Source organism: Gopherus evgoodei, chromosome 2, assembly GCF_007399415.2.
Source record: "Gopherus evgoodei ecotype Sinaloan lineage chromosome 2, rGopEvg1_v1.p, whole genome shotgun sequence".
Lineage (NCBI taxonomy): Eukaryota > Metazoa > Chordata > Testudines > Testudinidae > Gopherus > Gopherus evgoodei.
Window position 1 is genome coordinate 44,466,008 of NC_044323.1, and position 20,720 is coordinate 44,486,727.

At 37.5% G+C, this 20,720-nt stretch overlaps 1 protein-coding gene across 7 annotated transcripts in view; it reads left to right on the forward strand.

Moving 5' to 3' along the window:
- CDK14 (cyclin dependent kinase 14) overlaps nucleotides 1–20,720 on the forward strand; it is a 549,017-nt gene that overhangs the window by 329,942 nt on the left and 198,355 nt on the right. For all 7 annotated transcript variants that reach the window (XM_030550522.1, XM_030550528.1, XM_030550523.1 and 4 more), the window contains one exon: nucleotides 13,230–13,350. In XM_030550522.1, the coding sequence (XP_030406382.1) occupies nucleotides 13,230–13,350 (121 nt within the window). The remainder of the gene's footprint in view (nucleotides 1–13,229; nucleotides 13,351–20,720) is intronic.

Here is a 20,720-nt window from a genome sequence, read left to right on the forward strand (position 1 = left end):
CAGAGAAATATCTTATGTACTTTTTTCCATCCCTCTTGAAATGTTCTGTCTTTAAAAATTTAATTCATAGCCTGATTTTTCAGCGGTTCTGAGCACCTGCAAGTCCCATTAACTTCAGTGAGAGCAGTGGTTGCTCAGCTCCTTTGAAAAGCAGGTCATTATTGTCGATCTCTTCAGTGATATAATTTGCCTCTGGCCTGAAAAATGTTAAACTGCTCCCACCAATGAGCTCATGTACTTAGTATCCTAGGCACCTGGCAATGAAGCTTTTGAATCAAGGTCTCTTGTTTGACTTCCACAATGCTCTCAATTCCTTGTCATCCTGCTGTGATTAAGTTTTTGTTTAATGAACCTTTATTTAAATGAACCTTTAACAAAACACTGTATTATATAACAGACAATTTATGCAACAATTTAAAATCATTATACAGTGAATAAAATGCAATGTATTAATAGTTATGCAGATTTGTTATGCAGAAAAATACATAAACTACATGGAAATTAAAGAATATATTAAAGGGAAAATAGTATGGTTTAAAGAAAAATTTAATATAATGAAAACAAAGATATTGAGGTGCAAAGGGAAAGATTATTAACAGGAAATGTTTAAAGATCTACTAACATAAATATATTCTATTTAATATGAAATGAAATAATTACATATTTCTGACTGAATTTTTTAAAAAGTGTGTATTAAAAATGTAGTCAATAACCTGTTATATTTTTCTTTAAAAGATTTAAAACAAAGCTTTTGTTTAATTTAATATAAGTGTTTTCACAACTTTACATAGGTAATTATTTAATGTATGTAGTGTTTACTGAGTTTTTTTAATTGTCATTGTTACTGAAGGATACAATCTCCTCTTCATGTGTTAGGGTTTATTGTACATGCACAACTCTCCTATTAATGCAAATGTGAGTAATTCATGAAGATCTACCTGCATTAAGTTGAGAATATTCTGTTCTCTCTGCAGCAGTTGGCCTTCTGAATACTCAAGAGATGTCAGGAACCATTTATAATAGTAATACTTAGCAATTACCTAGTGATTTGCATTTTCAGTGTTGTATAAACATTAACCCCACATCACTCTGAATGTATGTTAGAAATAGGGAAACTATAATGGGAAAGTTAAGTGAAAGGTTATCCATATTAAGGGCTGGGATTAGAACTTGACAGTTCTTGGTTCCCCAAGTCCTCCAGACAGCACTTTTCTCTATTAGCAGGTTCTTACTTTCTGTATTGAGAGAAAAAAATATTAATTGAATCAGTCTTGCTTTAGAGCAGACAAAAAAAAAAGAGGTGATTTTAAGGTTCCTGGAGAGATGTATGTATTTAAGGACATTTCCAGAGATTGAATAGGTTCTGTAATAACTTCGGCCCCATCTATAACAATACCACGTGTTAATGAACATTTTCATTTACTGTATTTCTAATCCTCACCTAAAGTCTATGTATTTCTAAGAACCTGGGTTATTTAGCTATTGAGTTAGATGGTTTGTAATGAGGAAAAAGGGTAGAACAATTTTAAATTATTGCTGTTCAGAGTGAAAGCTGTAACAACAATGCAATGTCATGCATCGCAAGGCAGAATAAAGTTTTAAAACAGTACTATCCATAATCAATAGCACATGAATTTACAGCACAGGTATAGTTTTACATGGATAACTGCATTATTCTGGGGGAGAGGACCTTTATGCTAAATTGAAGGTTTTCTGGTGTACACCTTGGACCAGATTCTCAGCTATTACAAATCAAAATTGTTAGTCTGAAGTTGATGTAACAACATCAGTTTACACCAGCTGGGGCTTTGGCCCTACCTATCCATTTGCCAGCTGCAGTAGTCTCTTTTTTTTGTGACCATGAAGATGCTCTCACCTTTTATGAAGAATTTTAGAACTATAAATAGCTTATTTTTTCCTAAGTCTCTAACTTTTATTACAATAATTTAAATTAGACTTTGGTGGTGTCAGTAGGTTTGATTGTGGTAGCCAACACTGTACAAGAGGAACTAAAACAGAACAACTTTGGGGTGTTATTTATACTGACAATGTTGATGTAGTAAAGATGCTTAAGTCATCTATTAAGGAAGCTGAAATTGTGCTGCAGCTGCTAAACTATCTGTAGACCTCAAAGAAAAAGACAGTTGCCCACTCTAGCATAAGTATGAGCTTATAATTTTTATGACAGTTCTTTGAAACTATGGCAGGTCTCTGCCCAGACTGTCTTGTAATGCTCTTGAACATTACAAATCTTGCCGTATAGGTTGTCTACTCTAGATAACATGTGAGGATAAATAAATTGTCAGATTGTGACTTTTAAATTTGAACTATTCAAAATGCATTCAGCCGTGTAAATCTTCCTTGAGACTCTGCTGTTACTGCTCCTACATACCTTTTTAGGTTATTATTTTAACCAACCCATTTAGCCAAAAATTTTGACATGCAGTTATGTTAATTTGTTTTGCAAAACTCCATAAGTGTGCAGAGCTTTAGGTGCTTAAATGAACAATAGTTTAAATAAAGTTTTGAATGTTCAAAATTTTATATCGAAGTGGCCCTCAATATTCCTTTATTTTTGCATGTTGAGCTTATTATTCTGAGTGTTTTGGTTGCTACTATACTAAATTTGTCAGAGGTAGTTTCTCCCAGTGATCTACTGGAGTTATTGCTTCAAGAAATGCCAGTTCAGTAGGTGAAAGGTGGCTTACTTTCAGTGGTAATAGATCTTCAACTCAGCATGGGCGCCAAATTCAGTTCTAATGTAAATCTATGCATCTCCCTAGATCTCATTGGCACCGCATCTACTTATAACAAGACTAAATTTGGATCTGTCTCTAACTATTCATTGCCCTAGAAGATTCTGCTGTGGTCCATTCAGAATTTTCACATCACTTCATTGCACATAGGTACTGGATAGGGAGGTTTGATTCTTAACAGTGGATTTCCAGGTATTTATTGGTATAAGGCACAATCTTAATATTCTTCTAGTATAATTATTTTATATCAAAAGTCCTCTCTTCATTTTTTTCTATGATAGAAGTTTCTGTTGCAGAACTATATTAAGATCTAGTTGGATAGCTCTGAAGGAGTATGGATATATGATTACTGGTGTAAAGCCAAATAATACTTGAGATCTGTACATATAGGAATGTAAACTTTCACATAAAACTTTGCCTTCAGGTTGTATGATTTAACTAATTTAGGATGACATACATTAAATGGATTTTGAGGAAGTATTCACTTGAGCAGGTGGATCTGAGGACTCAGGAGGTTCCTCTCACATTGTGTCATTCTCAAGAAGCAATATATTCATACATTTGCTATTTTTGCTCTTTAAAGCAAAACAAAAAACTTTCAAAATGTCTCTAATGGTATACATATTAAATATTAAAGTTAAATCGTGTGCAGTAATTGTCATTCTTAGATGTGTCCAGCAAGCCTACAAAAGAAAGCAGGGACATGTAGAATTAAGTGCTGAATTTGAGCAGGTTGTACAGTGGTATAGTTCCATTGTCTTTCACTGCAGTTACCTCTCTTCAAAGAGGTTTAACACACAACTCATAGCTCAGGGAAGATGGGGGTCAAAAGACAGCTTTAAGTCACCATTGTGCCTTCTTGATCCTGGGCTGCTCCAGAGGCTGGAAAGGCCCCAGGGATAGCTGAAGGATGTCTACACTGCAATCAGAGGTGTGATTGCAGCAGGTGTAGACAGACCTTGAGTTAGCTTTGATCTAGCTAGTTTGAATAACAATAACAGTGAAGCCATGGCAGCATGGGTTAGCTATTCAAGTACATATCCAGGTGGGCTTCTGCAACCTGTGCCATCACCTATGCTGCCATGCATGACTTCATTGCCATTATTATTCAAGGTAGCTAGATCAAAGCTAGCTCAGCTATGTCTACATGTGCTACAGTCATGTCTCTGATTGCAGTGTAGGCATAACTTAGATAGGCTCCTAGGGATGTCTAAAGGTAAGTCAGCCTCCACAGGCAGCCCTGTGGACTGCAACATTACCCTTAAACTCTGCAGCACTGTGTGCCCTTCCCCTGACAGGCACTTCACCCTATGTAATGGATTTTAAGGTCACATTTTGCCACTCCAGCCTATTTATGTCATGTAATGAGGTGAGAATGAGGGTGAAAATCTCACCCAACGTGTGGGAGGGAAATGAACGCTAACTATTGACATACTGTTTAAATCACTGTTTTTCTTGTAAAAGCAGCAAAGAATCCTGTGGCAACTTATAGACTAACAGACGTTTTGGAGCATGAGCTTTCGTGGCTGAATACCCACTTCCTCAGATGCATGTAATGGAAATATCCAGGGGCAGGTATATATATGTGTGCTAGCAAGCAAGCTAGAGATAACGAGGTCAGTTCAATCAGGGAGGATGAGGCCCTGTTCTAGCAGTTGAGGTGTGAAAACCAAGAGAGGAGAAACTGGTTCTGTAATTGGCTTGACTCTTTGATGCTTTTTCAGAGCCAGACTAACACGGCTGCCCCTCTGATACTCTGCTTCCCTAGACAGCCCTACCATAGTCTTATTTACTAAACTATCTATCACACTGCTCCTGGGGTTACATCTGTTCCTTAGCAAATTTACAGGCACTTGACCATGCTCTTAACTTGCCATAATTTAAAATATTTCCTTTCTTGCAAATTCCCCAAATTTTACTACTTATTTAGAAATGATTGAATATTAGAATCTTAATACTTCCCTGGAATGAGTTGCTTTTTGGGGTAATGTTCCAGTACGGAGCAAGAAGGGCATTTGATTGACTATTGCTAATGAACGTGCTGGACATTATCTGGCCTATGTGACAGCACCATGTCAACAGCAGCTTTGCAGGGACATATGGAGACTAAGGCTGGCTAATAAGGGAAACAGGATTATAAATATTAAAGAATGAAAACTAGTGTAAGGATATAAAACTATACAAATGAAATATCTTCCTAATTTATCTCTCTTACATGTCTCACTTCTGATATCGTTCCCATCACCATGTTATCTGAGTGCATTACAAAGAGAGCTTGTTCACGATTGGCCCATAACTGATGTAATGAAAAGCTGTGATGGGAAGATATAAAATATGAACTATAACTAACCCAATTTACCAACTTACTGTATCTAAAGGGCTAGCTTCTGTTTTTTGTTCCAGCCCCTTTGCAGTAGCACATAATAGCTGTAAAAATTTTGGATGATCTGCCCAGCTGAGAATTTCCAGCATAGGGGACCTCATGTCTGGCACACAGCTTGTGTAGCTGCCCCTGTCCAATGTCTGCCCACTTGAACTGGCATAAGCAGTAGGTCTGGTTATACACTCTGGCTCTGCTCAGCTTGTCCATAAAGGACTGTCACCATCTGGTGGAAGTTAGAGTTAATTTATAGTAGGATTGAGGGTATAGCAGTCTGCTCTGATGCTAGGGGATCTGTAAGTGGCCATTTCTCAGCCCTCTTCCCACATTGCTCTTAGCTATGCTGCTGTGTACCGTAATACATTGTTCTTCATATTTTGTGTTTTAAACTCTTCAGATATTTACAGACTATCATAGTGTCCCCATCGTAGGCATCGCTTAGTCAAACTATACATATGTAGCTCCTGTAGTCTGTCCACATAAGTCAATTCCTCTGGCACACCTGGATTGTTTCACTTCTCTATTCTGAACTTCCCTCCAATTTGTCAATATCTTTCCAATAATGTGAGTCTCAGAAATTAGAGAAATATTGCACAAGTGTGGTTGCTTCAGAGCTGCATCAATATGCTCTGTTTACCTTTCTTCTCTTCAATGTGATATGTTTGTGCATGCATCTGAAAATTGCACTAATCATTATTAAAGTCTTACCACATTTCAAACTCATGTCTAACTTGGTATCCAGTGTCACCCCTAATTCTCATTCAGTGTAGTTGCTTCCCATTTTTCTCCATCTCATTGAGAATATGTTTCAGATTATTTTCCCTAGCTACATTAGCTTTCATTTTTTCAAGATGAATAGTTTTCTACCCATGTTTCTTTAGATCCTTTTGTAGTATTTTCTTGTTTGCAACTCCTCCCTATGTAGTTACATCTGTACAATGAATATTGTTACTCTTTGTGTTTACCTTAATAGCTTAGCAGTATAAATAAGTAATTCTGATATATTTTCACTTTTTGGTCTTTCCGTCGAAGAGGTGTGTTCATGCTGTTGGTATTAGAAGTCATTATTTTCATATAGAATATCTGCATGTCGATAAAGTGAGGTTCATTAAATAAGAAGCCAGAAACTCGAAAGCAAGATTTAAATCAGTCCACAGTTAAAGTATGTGCACATATACTGTATTCATCATTCTAGTTTCTTCATGACAGCTGATATAATAGGATGTTATCATTGATGTGGAATTGCATAGAAACACTAAGTACTATGAGGTTGTGTTTACATTCTTGGTGCAGATGTTTATTTTTGCTGCCTACACCATTTTTTGCTGTTTCCAGAATGAGACAGACAGTATGAACATATTAAGACTGATTCATAAGAAGAAATATTTTCTCATTTCTTGAAAAGTGCAACATTTTATATTATTTTCGCTTCCATATGACAGATGTTCAGTTGAAATGGCAATTATTAGTTGTGCTCCCCTCTAGTAATGGGAGAAGAATGAATTTAATTGTGATATTCTTTTCAACCCCACTAGGCTTTTTCTATAAGTGACAAAAGAATTTTAAATTGAGAAGCAAAAATAGCTTTAAAGCTAAGATGGCTTTGCAGTTCCAATGAGCTGATGGGATCCCCAGCATTCCCTCAGCCACTGGTCTCTTCATGTGATCCCACTTTTCTATTGTCTAGTATCACTCTGTTCCTAGATGCAGTTTGATTGGCTGGATGTACAGAGGTTATTAGGGTTTTTTAAAAGTGGTTTTGGAGGGGGACAGAGATTCCTGTCTAAGATTGTAAAGATTGCTCACCTTTGCAGCTCACTTCTCACTAGTTATAGGTCATGCCTGCCATGTAGACAGTTGGGTTCCATCTCCAGACTAGAGTGCCACTGCCTTCTACCTCTCGATAATTGATTCGCACACTGTAACTTGGATGTCCAATCATAGTTCGAATATGTTGGGAATAGTCATGAGGGGAACTTGCTTGGTAATGTGTTAGCTGTCTCTGGTGATGGGTAGTTCTTGCAGTAGAACAGTTTTGTGTCTGGAAGGGAACAGAAAAGTAGGTGTTGGTTCCTAAATCTTAACTCCATTTACTGGAGTTAGGCTGAAGGGAAGCATTCAGACCTGTATCCCTGTGGCTAGATCAGAACTGTAACATCAGACATTGCAGTTGGTTATCTTCCTTGAGGGGTGGGGGATGTAGCTCGTAATACACAGAACAGAGTGACAGGTACAGCTATAACTTGAGTCATTCCAGAAGGATCTAGATAGCCCTAAGTAAGGTGTGGTCAGATAAACAGAGAAGAATCTAGGAACCAAAGTAAAGTTTTGAACTGTAATCACTGTCTACTGGGATAGACATTTGGTTCATGTTTTACTGAAATAGTGAAAATTTTTCTGCCATTTTTTATTTGTATTGTGTTCTCTTCTCATTCAGGCATTTCCTGGGTAATTCTGCCATTCAGATGAGCGACCGAGAAGTGAGCGCCATTGGTTTGGTCAAATGAAATAGATAGTTAGAATTCACAATTTGATAATTTTGTTTTATAATTTGAATAAGAATTATGTATTTATAAGCCAATTATGCCAAACTACCAGAATCTACTAAAGAATTAAACAGGTTGCTAAAAAAGGAGACCTCAAAGGGCTGTGAAAAGAGGGAAAACAACAAGATCCCCTTTGTTTCCTATTTTCATCTCATGCTGCTAGAACCCATCTGTTTGCATCTAAGTCAAGACGAGGTGCATAGTAACAGTGAAATAGAAGATAAAACGTACTGGTGCACGTCTGTATTAATTTAAATAATTATGTGGGGTTTAGTATATGTGTATGTATATAGAGTTTGATTTGTGTTTCCAGACTCTGGGTAAGTCCACATTTGTGCACCTGCATATTTTCCCTCCTTTACCTACACATGGTAGATGTGCCTAAGTTCCTCCTGATTTGGACACAGAGTTAGCTAGATAGCTATCACATAGTTAGAGAGATATCAGATAGATATTCATGCCACACAACTAGCAGTATGTTCACAAAGTGGGAATAAGTCATTGTCTCCTTTAACTGTAAATACAATACAAAAATATTAAGTGATAAGGCAATGTGTGTTTTTTCCAATAAAAGAGATTAGGGAAACTCAGACACTGTTTTCCGGAGCCAGAAATGCAAAATAAGTCCCCACTGAGGGAGAAAAATATATTTAAAAGTTTATTAGAGAACAGTGAAATATCTTCATATATTTAAGACTTTTTTTACACAGAGCATGTGGCAACCTGAGTTTTTGGGTGGTAAAAACTAAAATATACTAGGATCCGAATGGGCTTTTGTGTTGAATGCCCATCCATGGTGGTAAAATATTCTTGAATCTGTAATTTACTAAGAAACATTTAAAGAAAATTGTACCTTTTCTCATGATACTGGTAAATTATATCATGTAAAATATTAGAATGGAATGCATCATTGTTTTATTTAGTTTCAACTAAATGTACATTTAAGTAACATTCAATACACAGAATAGTACACAAACCTAATAATGCAACTCTTGGAATAATTATATAAAAGTTCCACAGTGAGTTTGATGCGATCTGATTTCTAGTAACTGTGCCTTATGGTTGTCTCGTTACTTTAAGAATAGGACAGTAGCAGCAGGGTGTCTGTGCTTTTATCTGTCCAAAAGCACAGGAGCTGAAAGATACTTCACTGAACTATCATGAAGTTATCATTGTATATCTTCAGGTCAAAAGTGTATAAGCAGCAGTATGCAAATATTGCATATTCACCTGATGATCTCTTCCATTTACCTTTTGACTTTTTATTCACATTAAGATTAGAAGTTTTGATGATCAACCTTAAGCTGTCTTTTTCAAAAGAGATTGTCTCTTCCTGTAGTGTAACCATGGAAACAGACAAGGAACCCTTAAAGAAAGTGATCGAACATGCTGTGCTAATTAATCCTACCCTACATTTTCCTTCAGCTGAAAGATACAGTTACATAAATTTTGCATGAGTAAGCATATTTGGATGCACAAATGATATAAAATATGTAGCAATTTATTTTCAGAAGGATATTTGAAAAACTGGTAACTGTCATTTATTCATATCTGATGCATCAAAATAAGAAATACTGTCTTGTTAGTTTCTCATATTTTTGATGATTTTGTATTTAAATAAATTGTAAATATTTCTAAAGGATGAAGATATTCTTTCATGCCTTGAGACGATCCAAAGTGCATGCATTCAGTTTGAACATATGAATCTAAATGTGCATAAGTTAAACCTGCAGTTTCACTTGCATTTTGGCCAGTTAGTTGCCTAACTGGTCTATGTGCACAACGAGGAAAATTCAGGCCATCATTTCAAACACAAAGACATCTTTGAGCTCATTCATTGCCACTTTGCTACGTTGCTGCACTGAAGTTGCTAAACACTAACACAAAAGCGACCTCAACACATTTTAGGATACATAGTTTTCTTACGCTCCAAGCCTATGTTCATCATTTTTCCTTTCAGCAGTGAAAGCAACCCACTCAGACAACTGTCTATCTCAGAAGCCAGATACTGTAGCTAACCTGTGATTACCTTGTTTTATGGTGGTTGGGGGATCAGGAGCAGATTTTAGGATGAGGGATGAGTTGCCAAACAAGCTGGATTAAGAGAGAGGACCAAAGATGGCATTCTGAAGAAATGGCACTTAGAAAAATCTGCTGTATGTTTAGTTAAAGTTCAGGTATCAGTGGAGGAGGAGATGTGGCAGCAGTAGAAGCCACAAGAAACAGGAAAGGCGGACCAGAGGAGCTGATCCAGGGTGGCAGGTGAGAAGCTGCAGCTGGACTGACCAGCACAGGGAAAGCTCCATGTGCCAGCCAGAAAAAGGTAACAGTCAGTAGAATAATTAATATTTTCTAAGTCCAGGTAATCTAGAACCACCTACTTAAATCTGAACTGAGAATAGTTTGTCTTTTATTTTCTCTACCTTAGTTCAGGGAGTACATTTTCTGTTTTGCAAGAGGGGCTCATTCTGGCAGGATGGATTTTCACCCCCGCCCCCGTTATAGTACCTCCTTGTTTTTTCTCCCTTTCTAAATTTTCTGGATGTCTCCAAGTCTCTTTAAATGTAGGAATATGGGGGTTTCCATATGTTTCCCTCTCTTCCACACTGGCATCTAGCTGAGGTCCTCCACACCTCAATCTGACTAGACTTTGCCTCCCTTTAGTGGTGTGGGATATTAGTAAAATAGCTCTTCAAAGCAATTCAGACACTTTAACTGCTCATTCATGCTAGGAAAAAAATTATCAGTCTTAATTACTGTACAAGTATCCACTGTCTGTGATCTTCTGAAAGCATAAGCCTGTAGTCACAACCAAGGGCTCTGTGGGTGGATTAGCTTCTGCAAGGTGTGCAGTGTATGTTTCCCAACAAACTCTTGCCAACACGGAATTCATTGCAAGAGAAGATGCTGGGCTGATTTGTAGCCAGGGAGATCAGATGAAAAAATGTCAGAACATGTAAAACTGAACAAAGAATGATTATTAATGTCTGAAATGTTTTTGTTTTTAAAATTCTGGTGTGCTAGTTAGACTATCCTCCCACACATGTCTAATCTGTATAATCAGTAGATAACCCAATCTCTGCACAGAGTTTGCCAGCGTTACTATGGTAATATATTCACTGGGATTAATTGTTCTTAAATTACTTCTCCAGTGTATTAAGTATAAAAGTGCAAATGCGCTTTGCTTCAACTTCAGGCAAGCAGTCCTTAATTTTCATTTTTGATTTAAAAAATATTTATTGCTGCTCCAGAGAAGATTCTTATCTTTAATTACATGTGAACTCTCATATTATAGTTTTCTCTTGCAGTTTGTAATCTTTCACTAAATTTATGTGTTTTGGCTCTCTCTAAAGATTTCACTGAGGTAGCAGAACTGATAGTGACCTTCTGTTTTAGTAACTTCATTGTCTTGTGGAAGGAAGATAACGTCCCTTCTCTTAGCAGGTGGAAATCCAACAGCGTGTACTCCTGGTTCCCATTACTTGAATGTACTCAGTATCTCCCAACTTCAGGGGTTGTGAGAACAGCAGTTTTTTTAGAATAGCAGAACATGACTGTAGAAATGCAATCAGGAGTGGATTATGCTGGGAAGTTCTACCTCCTTGTGGTGCAGGCATTTATTCTAGTCTTGAAAGTGCCCATGTCCCTGAATCATGGTCACTTGCTTATGAGAAGGGTTATAAGTAGTTCTCTGTGAGCATACAGTGATCACTCCTAAAAAATTGCAAGTTTTACCTTAGATGATAATAATAGTTACCTTATGTTGTGGAAAAGACCACCACCCAGTTGATTTGGATCAGACAGCCTGAGGCACCGTTATTGATAAAACAAGATTACAAGTATGCATGCAGGGAGAGACAGCGTAACCCCATGCAAGAGGTAGGCTGCTCTGCCCTTTACAATTTTCACCACGCTTATAAAGGTTAAAACCGCAAAACGTCATATTGATTACACAAGTTATTTTCCCTTTTCTGGTAAATTAATATTGTAAATCAGCAAGCTATTTCAACATCTATCATGCATTTTGGCAGTGGGTGAGCTGGTCATTCTGTAACTCCACCTTGCAGTTACCGTAAGCAAGCAATAATTATCATGCTATATTTTGCTTAAAACTGAGCTGGCACTTGAGTGATCCTTTGTCCCCCGCCCAGTTCCTCTTGTGTTAGTGCTTCATACCCTGTTTCTTTATACCTAGTTTCATCACACCCAGTTTCTTTATGCCCCAGTGCTTAATATGCTGATAATTCCATGCGCAGTCCTCAGTTTCCAACACACAAAATGTTTTTATATAACATTTGGTCTGTTAGAGCTTGAAGTCCGCACATAGGGCCTGTAAAAACAATTACAAAGCTTATTTAACTATAAAATAATGGCAAAGGTATATCTAACAAACCGGGGGGGGGGGGGGGTTGGGTTATGTTCCCTATCACTTAGTACTAGCAGTATGCCTTGGATGCCCATATATTTTTATAGAGTGAGTGGCAATTGCTAAGGTAATATTATTTAGCTTTCTCAGGAAATTGGCAAGATTTAAGAATGGGCATAGTAAATGTTACTCTTTCAATAGATTGTGGATTGGAAGGTTTCATTCTAGAGAAAAGAGTCGTTCCTGCTTCCAGACCTTCCAGGAACTGAGTTCCCTTACTCTATAATGCTTATCTTCTGGGAGTTGGGGAATAAAGCTTTCTGCACATGCAATTTCTTGATTTATGTGCACAATGTTAGTAATTATGGATGCAACTGTGGACGTACCCTTTTGAGTATTCTTTGTAAATGGATATCCATTTGTAAGGGAGGTGAGGCAGCTCTGGAAAATCCTCGTTGTAGTGCTGTTGGCACTGGATTTTCCTTGCTTTTATTTTTTATTATAATAATAATAATACCATTGAATTGAAAGGTTATCAGTGCAGAAAAGTGATGAGCTGAAAGATGAATGGTGTAGGTAATGGCGACCCTTTCTTTTGTTTGTCTTATATACAGGAATACCAAAATATATGCTTAAAATTTCAAATATTTTTTCATTGTACTTTTTCCTTATGTGAATATAAACTAAGCCTGTCACAGGAGTCATTTATTCCCTGTAAGAATCCACTTGTTGTCTGGAGTTGTGTTGTCATGCTGCGTTTGTTCTTCCTCGCTTTGAATAATTGACCTTTAGGGATTTATCTGATTTACTTTTGAATACTGTGTTTTCAGAATGCTAAATAAATGCTAAAGATAAAATTCCAGATGATGAGATTATTCCCGCACCAGATTTTTTTATATAAAATATAAATAAAAATTTAAGACACTTGAGGTTATAGTTATCCAAGACTTGTCTTATTTTTCTTTCTAAATAACAACAAATCTGTTTAGCTTTGAACTAAATGATAGAGCTTATTATGTTCATTCACTAATTAACCTACTTTTAGGCCAGAAGAAACAAAAAGCAGTCTTGCATGCAACACACATCCAGGTTCAGATGACACACACTGCCTTTAAGATCTTAACTGTACACTTCTTTGTTGTCTTTATGCTTATTGCTTTTTTATTGTATTTATTCTACAGGTCTTGCAAGAGCCAAATCAGTCCCCAGCCACACATACTCTAATGAAGTGGTTACCCTGTGGTACAGACCCCCAGATGTCCTTTTGGGCTCAACAGAATACTCCACCTGCCTTGACATGTGGTAAGAATAGCATCCTTATACAGGATAATCCATCTAGTTGCTTTGGCTTTGACTTAGTGTAGACAAATATGTACTAAGATTAATGGTGCAACATAAACTTGTCTGTGTGTGCTAATCCTTGTGGATCCTATTTCCTGAGAGCAGCCCCCTGCCTTCATATCCAGTACTTTACAGTGGGTATCCAGTAATGACACATGACTAGCATGAACAATAACAGAGAAGCAATTTAATTGGTATTGCATATCTTTTCTGGTCTTAATCTGAAATTTTGTTTTGGAGAAGGTAGATTTTATCTCCTAATAAACAGGGAAAGGGGAAAATGCCATAATTCGAGATACAAACAATATAACAACAGCAATAAAGTAGTGTTCTGAAGAGCCCTTCAGGCAGGTGTCACACCCCAGGCTCTCTCAACATCTCCTAGAGTCTCATCTCTGCCCAGAGAGCAACCTGGGTTGGAGCACAGCTGGTAAATCTGGATGCATTCGAGAATGAAAATAGCTGGTGGATCTGTCAGCTAAACTTGGCACAGACCATTTAGGTTATCATGAAAAAAGAAAACCTCCATGTGTTTAACTTATTCAAATTTGTCCTAAATGATCAGATGTTTTCTCTGTGTGTGTTGAGTGTATGTTTAAGTATGGAATTTTGGGGCTGCTGACTTTAGCTAGAGGAAACCAAAGAACTGCAAAAAAAAAAAAATGGGAAAATTCCAAGAAGGGAGCATTTTCAAATGTTTTCTCTGCAAAATTCATAAATAGATTTGGTCAAGAAAATTTCTTTAATGTGGAATGGCTTTTTTGAACAAAACAAAAAACGTGCCAAATTTTCATTTTGTTTGAAATTTTTCAGTTTATCAACAAAAAAAACCAAAAATACTCGGTAAAACTTGGGGGGGGGGGTTGATTTGATTATCAGTGTTTAGTTTTTGTAAACTGATTTTTATTTTCATTCATTTATTTGCCAAAAATGTTTTTTGAAGACCAAAACTTCTTTGGTTCTTCTTTTTTCATTGAAAACTGAAACATTTTCACAGGATTTCATTAAAGCAAAATATTTTGGAAAGTCCTGACCAAAAAATTTGCAATTTTGACTAGTTCTATTAGCAAATATTTTACTTAAAAAGACACAATATTCATCTGAACTGTGTAGAGCTCCTGTGCCAAACTGGGAGACCAAATTAAACCATAAATTTGCCACAGAGATATTTTAGATTTACTATAAAGGCAATCTGGGTATCTTTGGTATTTCCTCTCCTACAGGAATGTTAAATAATTACATTATGGTTGCTATTACCATGCGGTTCAACTACATTCACCTCTTGGACAAGATCCTGTGTGCTATTTAGAACAAAATCAAGAATTGCCTCTCTCATTGTGGGTTCCAGGATTAGCTGGTTCAAGAAGCAACCATTAATGACGTTTAGAAATTTTATCTCTGCATCCCATCCCATCCCATATCAGAGAGAGAGAGAGAGAGAGCACTCTAATAAATACCAAGTCCAGGAAGGACCTAACCTATGGCAATGTAATCATATTCCATGTCTGGATCTCGGCGGTGAGGCAAGGGTGCTTGCTGGAGGGCACAAAAAGAAAATGTCTTAAATAATGGACATAAAATATTGACATCCCCTAGTGACAGGACCTTTAACACAGGCCCAAAAGAGATCCAGGGTGCCCATGGAGAAAGCTTTGTTACAAATGAAAAATGAAGCAGCACTGACTGTACCTATCAAAGCTATGAATCCAGTGCACTGGCAAATATTTTTTTTCTGATACTGAGCAATCACAGGATCAGAATGTTATTCAGAGCACACAGTTTGCTCAGATGGCACATGAGAGGACTGAACAGTGAGGTCCTTCTTCCCCCCACCCCTATGCTCTCCAGTTTATATTCAGGCAATGCAGGAGATATTGCGTGTTGAAAATATTTGTATTAACTTGGTACATCTAACAGTAAGGCATGTTGAAGAACAGATAGTATGGGAGCTCTTTTATGGCAGCAGCATATTGTTGGGCCACAATTAAATGAAGACTAAGTAAGGATTTCCCAGAATGAAGAAACATCGAGAATCCTTGCTTCTATCAGATGCCAAGATAATTCATTACCAACAAGTGTGTCTGTGTGTGTCTGTGTGACATTAACATCCATATACAATTATTAGTGTTACATCATTATGTTAAATACTGTGTGCCTTCTGTGTCCTGATTCATCACATACATCTTCGTTACAAAAGCAGGCAGTCACTTTACTGAAATATTTAAATAGTATTGAGAGAAAATAGACATCTGTTCTTTCCATTTAGAAAAAAGATCACAGGGCACTGACTTTAGCCATGATAAATTAAATTTAATTAGGGTTTCCAAGGAATTGAACATGGATCTGTTATTGAGTAGAAGACCTGGTGTATGACAGGAGTGCAAATATTAACCGCTGGGAAGCAGGTGGCAGTGACTGCGGGCTATTTTTATGCTTCATTTGCCATAGCAGGGCATTAGGATAGTAACTAAAAGCTAATGATCCACATACAGTATTACATTTTCCAGCTTTCTGTTTAAATAGCCACTGGCAGTAAAAGAATGTTAATGAAGACATATATATATCAATGGTGTCAGCTAGTGATGGAAATCAATACAATGTGTGTTGTGATTTACTACTGTCAGCATATGATACTGTGGCATTGTGTGAACATATTATACAAGCTGAGACTGCATCAAGGAGTTATGATAGCCTTGGATATGCTTTTATTTCTTGATGAGGATTTACTGGTAGGTAAAAGTACCATTTAGCACTGCCTTTGGTATCAATTTTCTTAATCCTTGGATTTTACAGTCCTTTGAAAGTCAGTGCCGGGGAAATAATCTTTAAACTTCTATGCCTAGAGTTTTATAAAATACTAAAAACCATATATAGGTAATATAAAAATGTAAAAAACCTGATATATTTATCTGTTTTGCGTATTCCTTACAGAAGAACTGAGCTTTAGTAGCTGAGATCCTTCATTTAAGCAGGTTATTAATGGCTTTTTGATTTTCACAATGTAAGCAGTGCTACATCTGTTTTTTTAAAAGCTGCAAGTCACTATGGATATTTTTATTTTAATACGTAACTGGCTATAATCTATATTTGCCAAACAGCTGGCAACTGTCTTAGTATATTTTATCCGTACTACAGATTTCTTTGTATCAGAGGGGTAGCCATGTTAGTCTGGATCTGTAAAAGCAGCAAAGAGTCTTGTGGCACCTTCTAGACTAACAGACGTTTTGGAGCATGAGCTTTCGTGGATGAATACCCACTTCATCGGATGCAACCGACAAAGTGGATATTCACGACGAAAGCTCATGCTTCAAAACTTCTGTTAGTCTAAAAGGTGCCACAAGACTCTTTGCTGCTTTTACAGATTTCTTTGTTTTAAAAGATACAATTAATGCCGGCAGGATATGAACTGTTAATCACAATTCAGGTAAAATAAGCAATGTGCCAATTTTAAAAATTTCATTTCATTAATTAACATTAACTATGCTTATCACTGTAGAAGAAATCACTTATAACTTTGCCTGTCAAATGTAATGCAATTGCATATTAGATCACCATTATCTTCATTACATTAATTTATTTAAGTTGGTGCAGCTGGGATGACAGTGATCTCAGTGCTGATCTCAGTTTAAAGAAAAGTATTCATCTCGAGCTTTATATTTTACGTATGCACAATCTGTTCCCTCCTCCCCTCCCAGGTACAATGATCCCTATTTTACTATTGTAATCTGTTCTCCCATTATTGGAAAGCAGAATTGAGTATTTACCATAATCCTTTGTCTGTTTTCATGAATACTTGTCCAATCCAGACTTATGACAACAATTAAATATAGTATATAAAAATGGTCTTCTCTAGGACACAGGTGCATTGAATTATCTATTTACACGGGGGACATGGCAGTGGCACCTTTATTCTACATCCCTTGTATACAGTTTTCAATGACAGAGTCTGGGGCTAGTAATCCCAGTACACTGTGAAGCACTAGTTGTTTGAGGCCCAAAAGAGAGAGACAACAGCAGGGAAAATTGCTTCTTTTGCCCTTGATGCTCTCTACCATAACAAGTTCCACTCCAGAGAAATGCTAATCCTTAAGAGGTCAGGATGCTGTGATAACCATCAAGATATTGTTAGTTAAACTTTTGGAGAAGACACTGACAATGAGCAGTTTTATCAGATGAATTAATCTGTGATTGGAAAATTCTCCCGGGGTCAGGTTCATATGAGAAGCTTCTTTTGTTCTTAGCTGTTGGAAAGACATTTAATTTTAGTTTCCTGTTCCTGAAGAATATTGTCTTTAGTTTGGAATTACACATTTACCAGATCTATCAACAAAGGTGTGTCAACTTTAGAGATGTTTCATACATAGCACAGAATTCAGTTTTGAAATCTCCTTATTACAAAAAGGAAACCAAAAAACAAAAGCTCCCTAAGAATAAGAAACGTACTTTCAATAGGAAAATTTTGCTGGGCAAATGCTGCTCAATTTAAAATGACATTCACTACAGTTGTGCTTGAGCCCTTCTGTGTTCTGTTTCTCAGAATCTGAGCAGTCGAGTTTACTTACACACATGCGCACACAAAGTGATTTTGCAAATGGGGTATGTTTTATTTGGAATGGAACATTGCAGCAGGGGGAGTGGAACCACAGAACCACTCTTCAGAACCTTAATTTTTAGGCAGTTAAATGACCCAGAAAAGAATTTGATCACACCCTTCAGAACTAACATGGATTAAAAAATTTACCTTGTGAAAAACTGAATTTTTGACTAAAGGAACTTTTGTTTTGTGAACATTAAAATTTTTCATCAACAAGAAAAAGTCCAAATATTTTTATTTGGATGTAGTCTCTTGTGGGAGTTATTGCTTGCTTGTCTCCTATCCCCATTCACCTACAAAGGGCCAGGCTCCTTGGCTGGAAAACATTGCCCATGATGCACAACAGCCAGGTGTTACTGTCTCCCCTCTCCAAGAGGGGAGGCAATCACAGGAGATGTAGTCTGACCAGGGAGCATAGCCCATAGAAGAGAATGGAAACATGAAGCACCCAAATGACAACGGCCATGAGTCACTACAGCAACATTTCTGAATCAAAAAGTTTTGGATTTTGATTGAAATTTTTCACCAGTAAAAAACCACCTCCTTTTCTGACCGGTTCTATTAATTAATTCCATCATATATGATCATGCAGTTGTTTTGAATAAGCATAAAATCAGAATAATAAATGTATGGCTGGAAGGGTTCTTGTCACAGGGTCTACTCACTGCTAGGGACTCCTCCTCCTGGCTACTCTGGAACCATCTTTTTCCAGGTCCAACACCCCATTCCACTGCTCGCTGCATGCTGTCTCTCTCTTGCTCTCTCTCTGATTCAAGGTGCTCTGTCTTTGGAATTGTGGCTTGGCCCTCTGGCCAGGTCACTGTAGTCCTCCCCTTCCAGAGTACCAAAGTCTTTCCTTAGAAATTGTCTCAGGCCGTCTTCTCATTCTCTGCTCTGATGGTGCCACTTTCCCAGTGGCTGGTAGGGGAACCCAGGCCCACCTGGGTTCCAGCCTCTACTCCAGCCAGGGGACCCTCTAAGCAGCAGATAAGATCTGCACCTAAACCTTGCTGTGTTTTCCCTGAGCCCTTGCTACAGTTTCCCCTCCTGCCCCTAGGGATGTTTGCAGCTTAAACTGCCTCCTCCCAGGGAGTAACTGCAGAATAAATTCTATAGCCTCAAACACGCCTCCCTTCCCCCACAGAATGACTGCAGACCAATTCCCTGCAACCCCCATCTCCTACCAGCTCCCTGGCTTTATAGAAGCCCTGCCTGTTCCTGCACGTGAGCTTCCCCTAATTAGAGTTTTCCTCTCAGTCTAACTATACCCCAGCTTGCAGCCTAATAGGTTAATTGGTCTCTCTGGCCTACGTTCAGGGTGAGTGAGGGGAACACACCCCATCAGAGTCCTCAAGATGTAAATTAGTTCAGCTCCCTGTGTAGAGGAAGGACCAAGTATACGTAGACCATTTTTGACTGTGTCTGGAAGTTTTTAAGAACAGGTTAGATGATGGGGATTCCACAATCTCCCTGAGAAGCCTATTCCAGTGATTAACTACCTTATAGTTAAAAAGCTTTTCCTGATAACTAACTTAAATCTCCCTTGCTTCAGGTTAAGCTGATGATTTCTTGTCCGACCTTCAGTGGACATAGAGAACAATTGATCACCATCTTCTTTATAACAGCTGTTAATACATTTGAAGACTGTTATGAGGTCCTTCCTCAGTCATCTTTTCTCAAGACTAAACATGCTCAGTTTTCTTAACGTTTCCTCATAGCTCATGTTTTCTAAACCTGTTATCATTTTTGTTGCTCTTCTCTGGATTCTCTCCAATTTGTCCACATCTTCCTTAGTGTGATGCCCAGAACTGGACACATTACTCTAGTTGAAGCCTCACCAGTCCTGAATACAGTGGGACAATTACCTCTTGTGTCTTATGTATGACACTGCTGTTGATACATCCCAGAATATTAGCCCCCTCTTTTTTTTGCAACTGCTTCATATTGTTGACTCATATTCAATATCTGATTCACTATAACCCCCAGATCTGTTTCAGCAGTACTACCACTTCACCAGCATTTTCCTTATTTTGTAGTTGTGGATTTCATTATTCCTTCCTAAGTGTAATACTTTGCACTTGTCTTTATTGAATTTCATCTTGTTGATTTCAGACCGATTCTCCAAGTTGTCAAGGTCATTGTGAATTCTAATCCTGTCCTCCAAAGTTCTTGCAACCCCTTCCAGCTTGGTGTCATCCACAAATTTTATAATACTCTCCACTCAATTAGCCAAGTAATTAATGAAAACATTGAATAGTATCGGACTCAGACTGCACCCTTGCAGGATGCTACTGTATACATCCCCCAAGTTTAACAGTGAGCCACTGAAAACTACTCTTTTAGTTAGGTCTTTCAACTAGTTTTGCACCCACTTCATATTAATTTCTTATAAGCTACATTTCCCCAGTTGCTTATGAGAATGTCATGTGGAACTGTCAAAAGCCTTACTAAAATCAAGATGTATCACATTTACAGCTTCCCCCGTCCCCCCATCCAGCAGGCCAGAAACATTGTCACAGAAAAAAACTTAGGTTGGTGTGGTCTGATTTGTTCCTGAGACATTCATGTTGGCTATTATTTACTACATTATTATCCTCTAGGTGATGACAGATTGATTGTTTAATAATGTCTTCCAGTATCTTTCCAGGTATCAAAGTTAGACTGACTGGGATATACATTTTCAAGTCCTCTTTGTTCTCATTTTTTAAAGATAGGTACTGTGTTTGCTCTTTCTCAG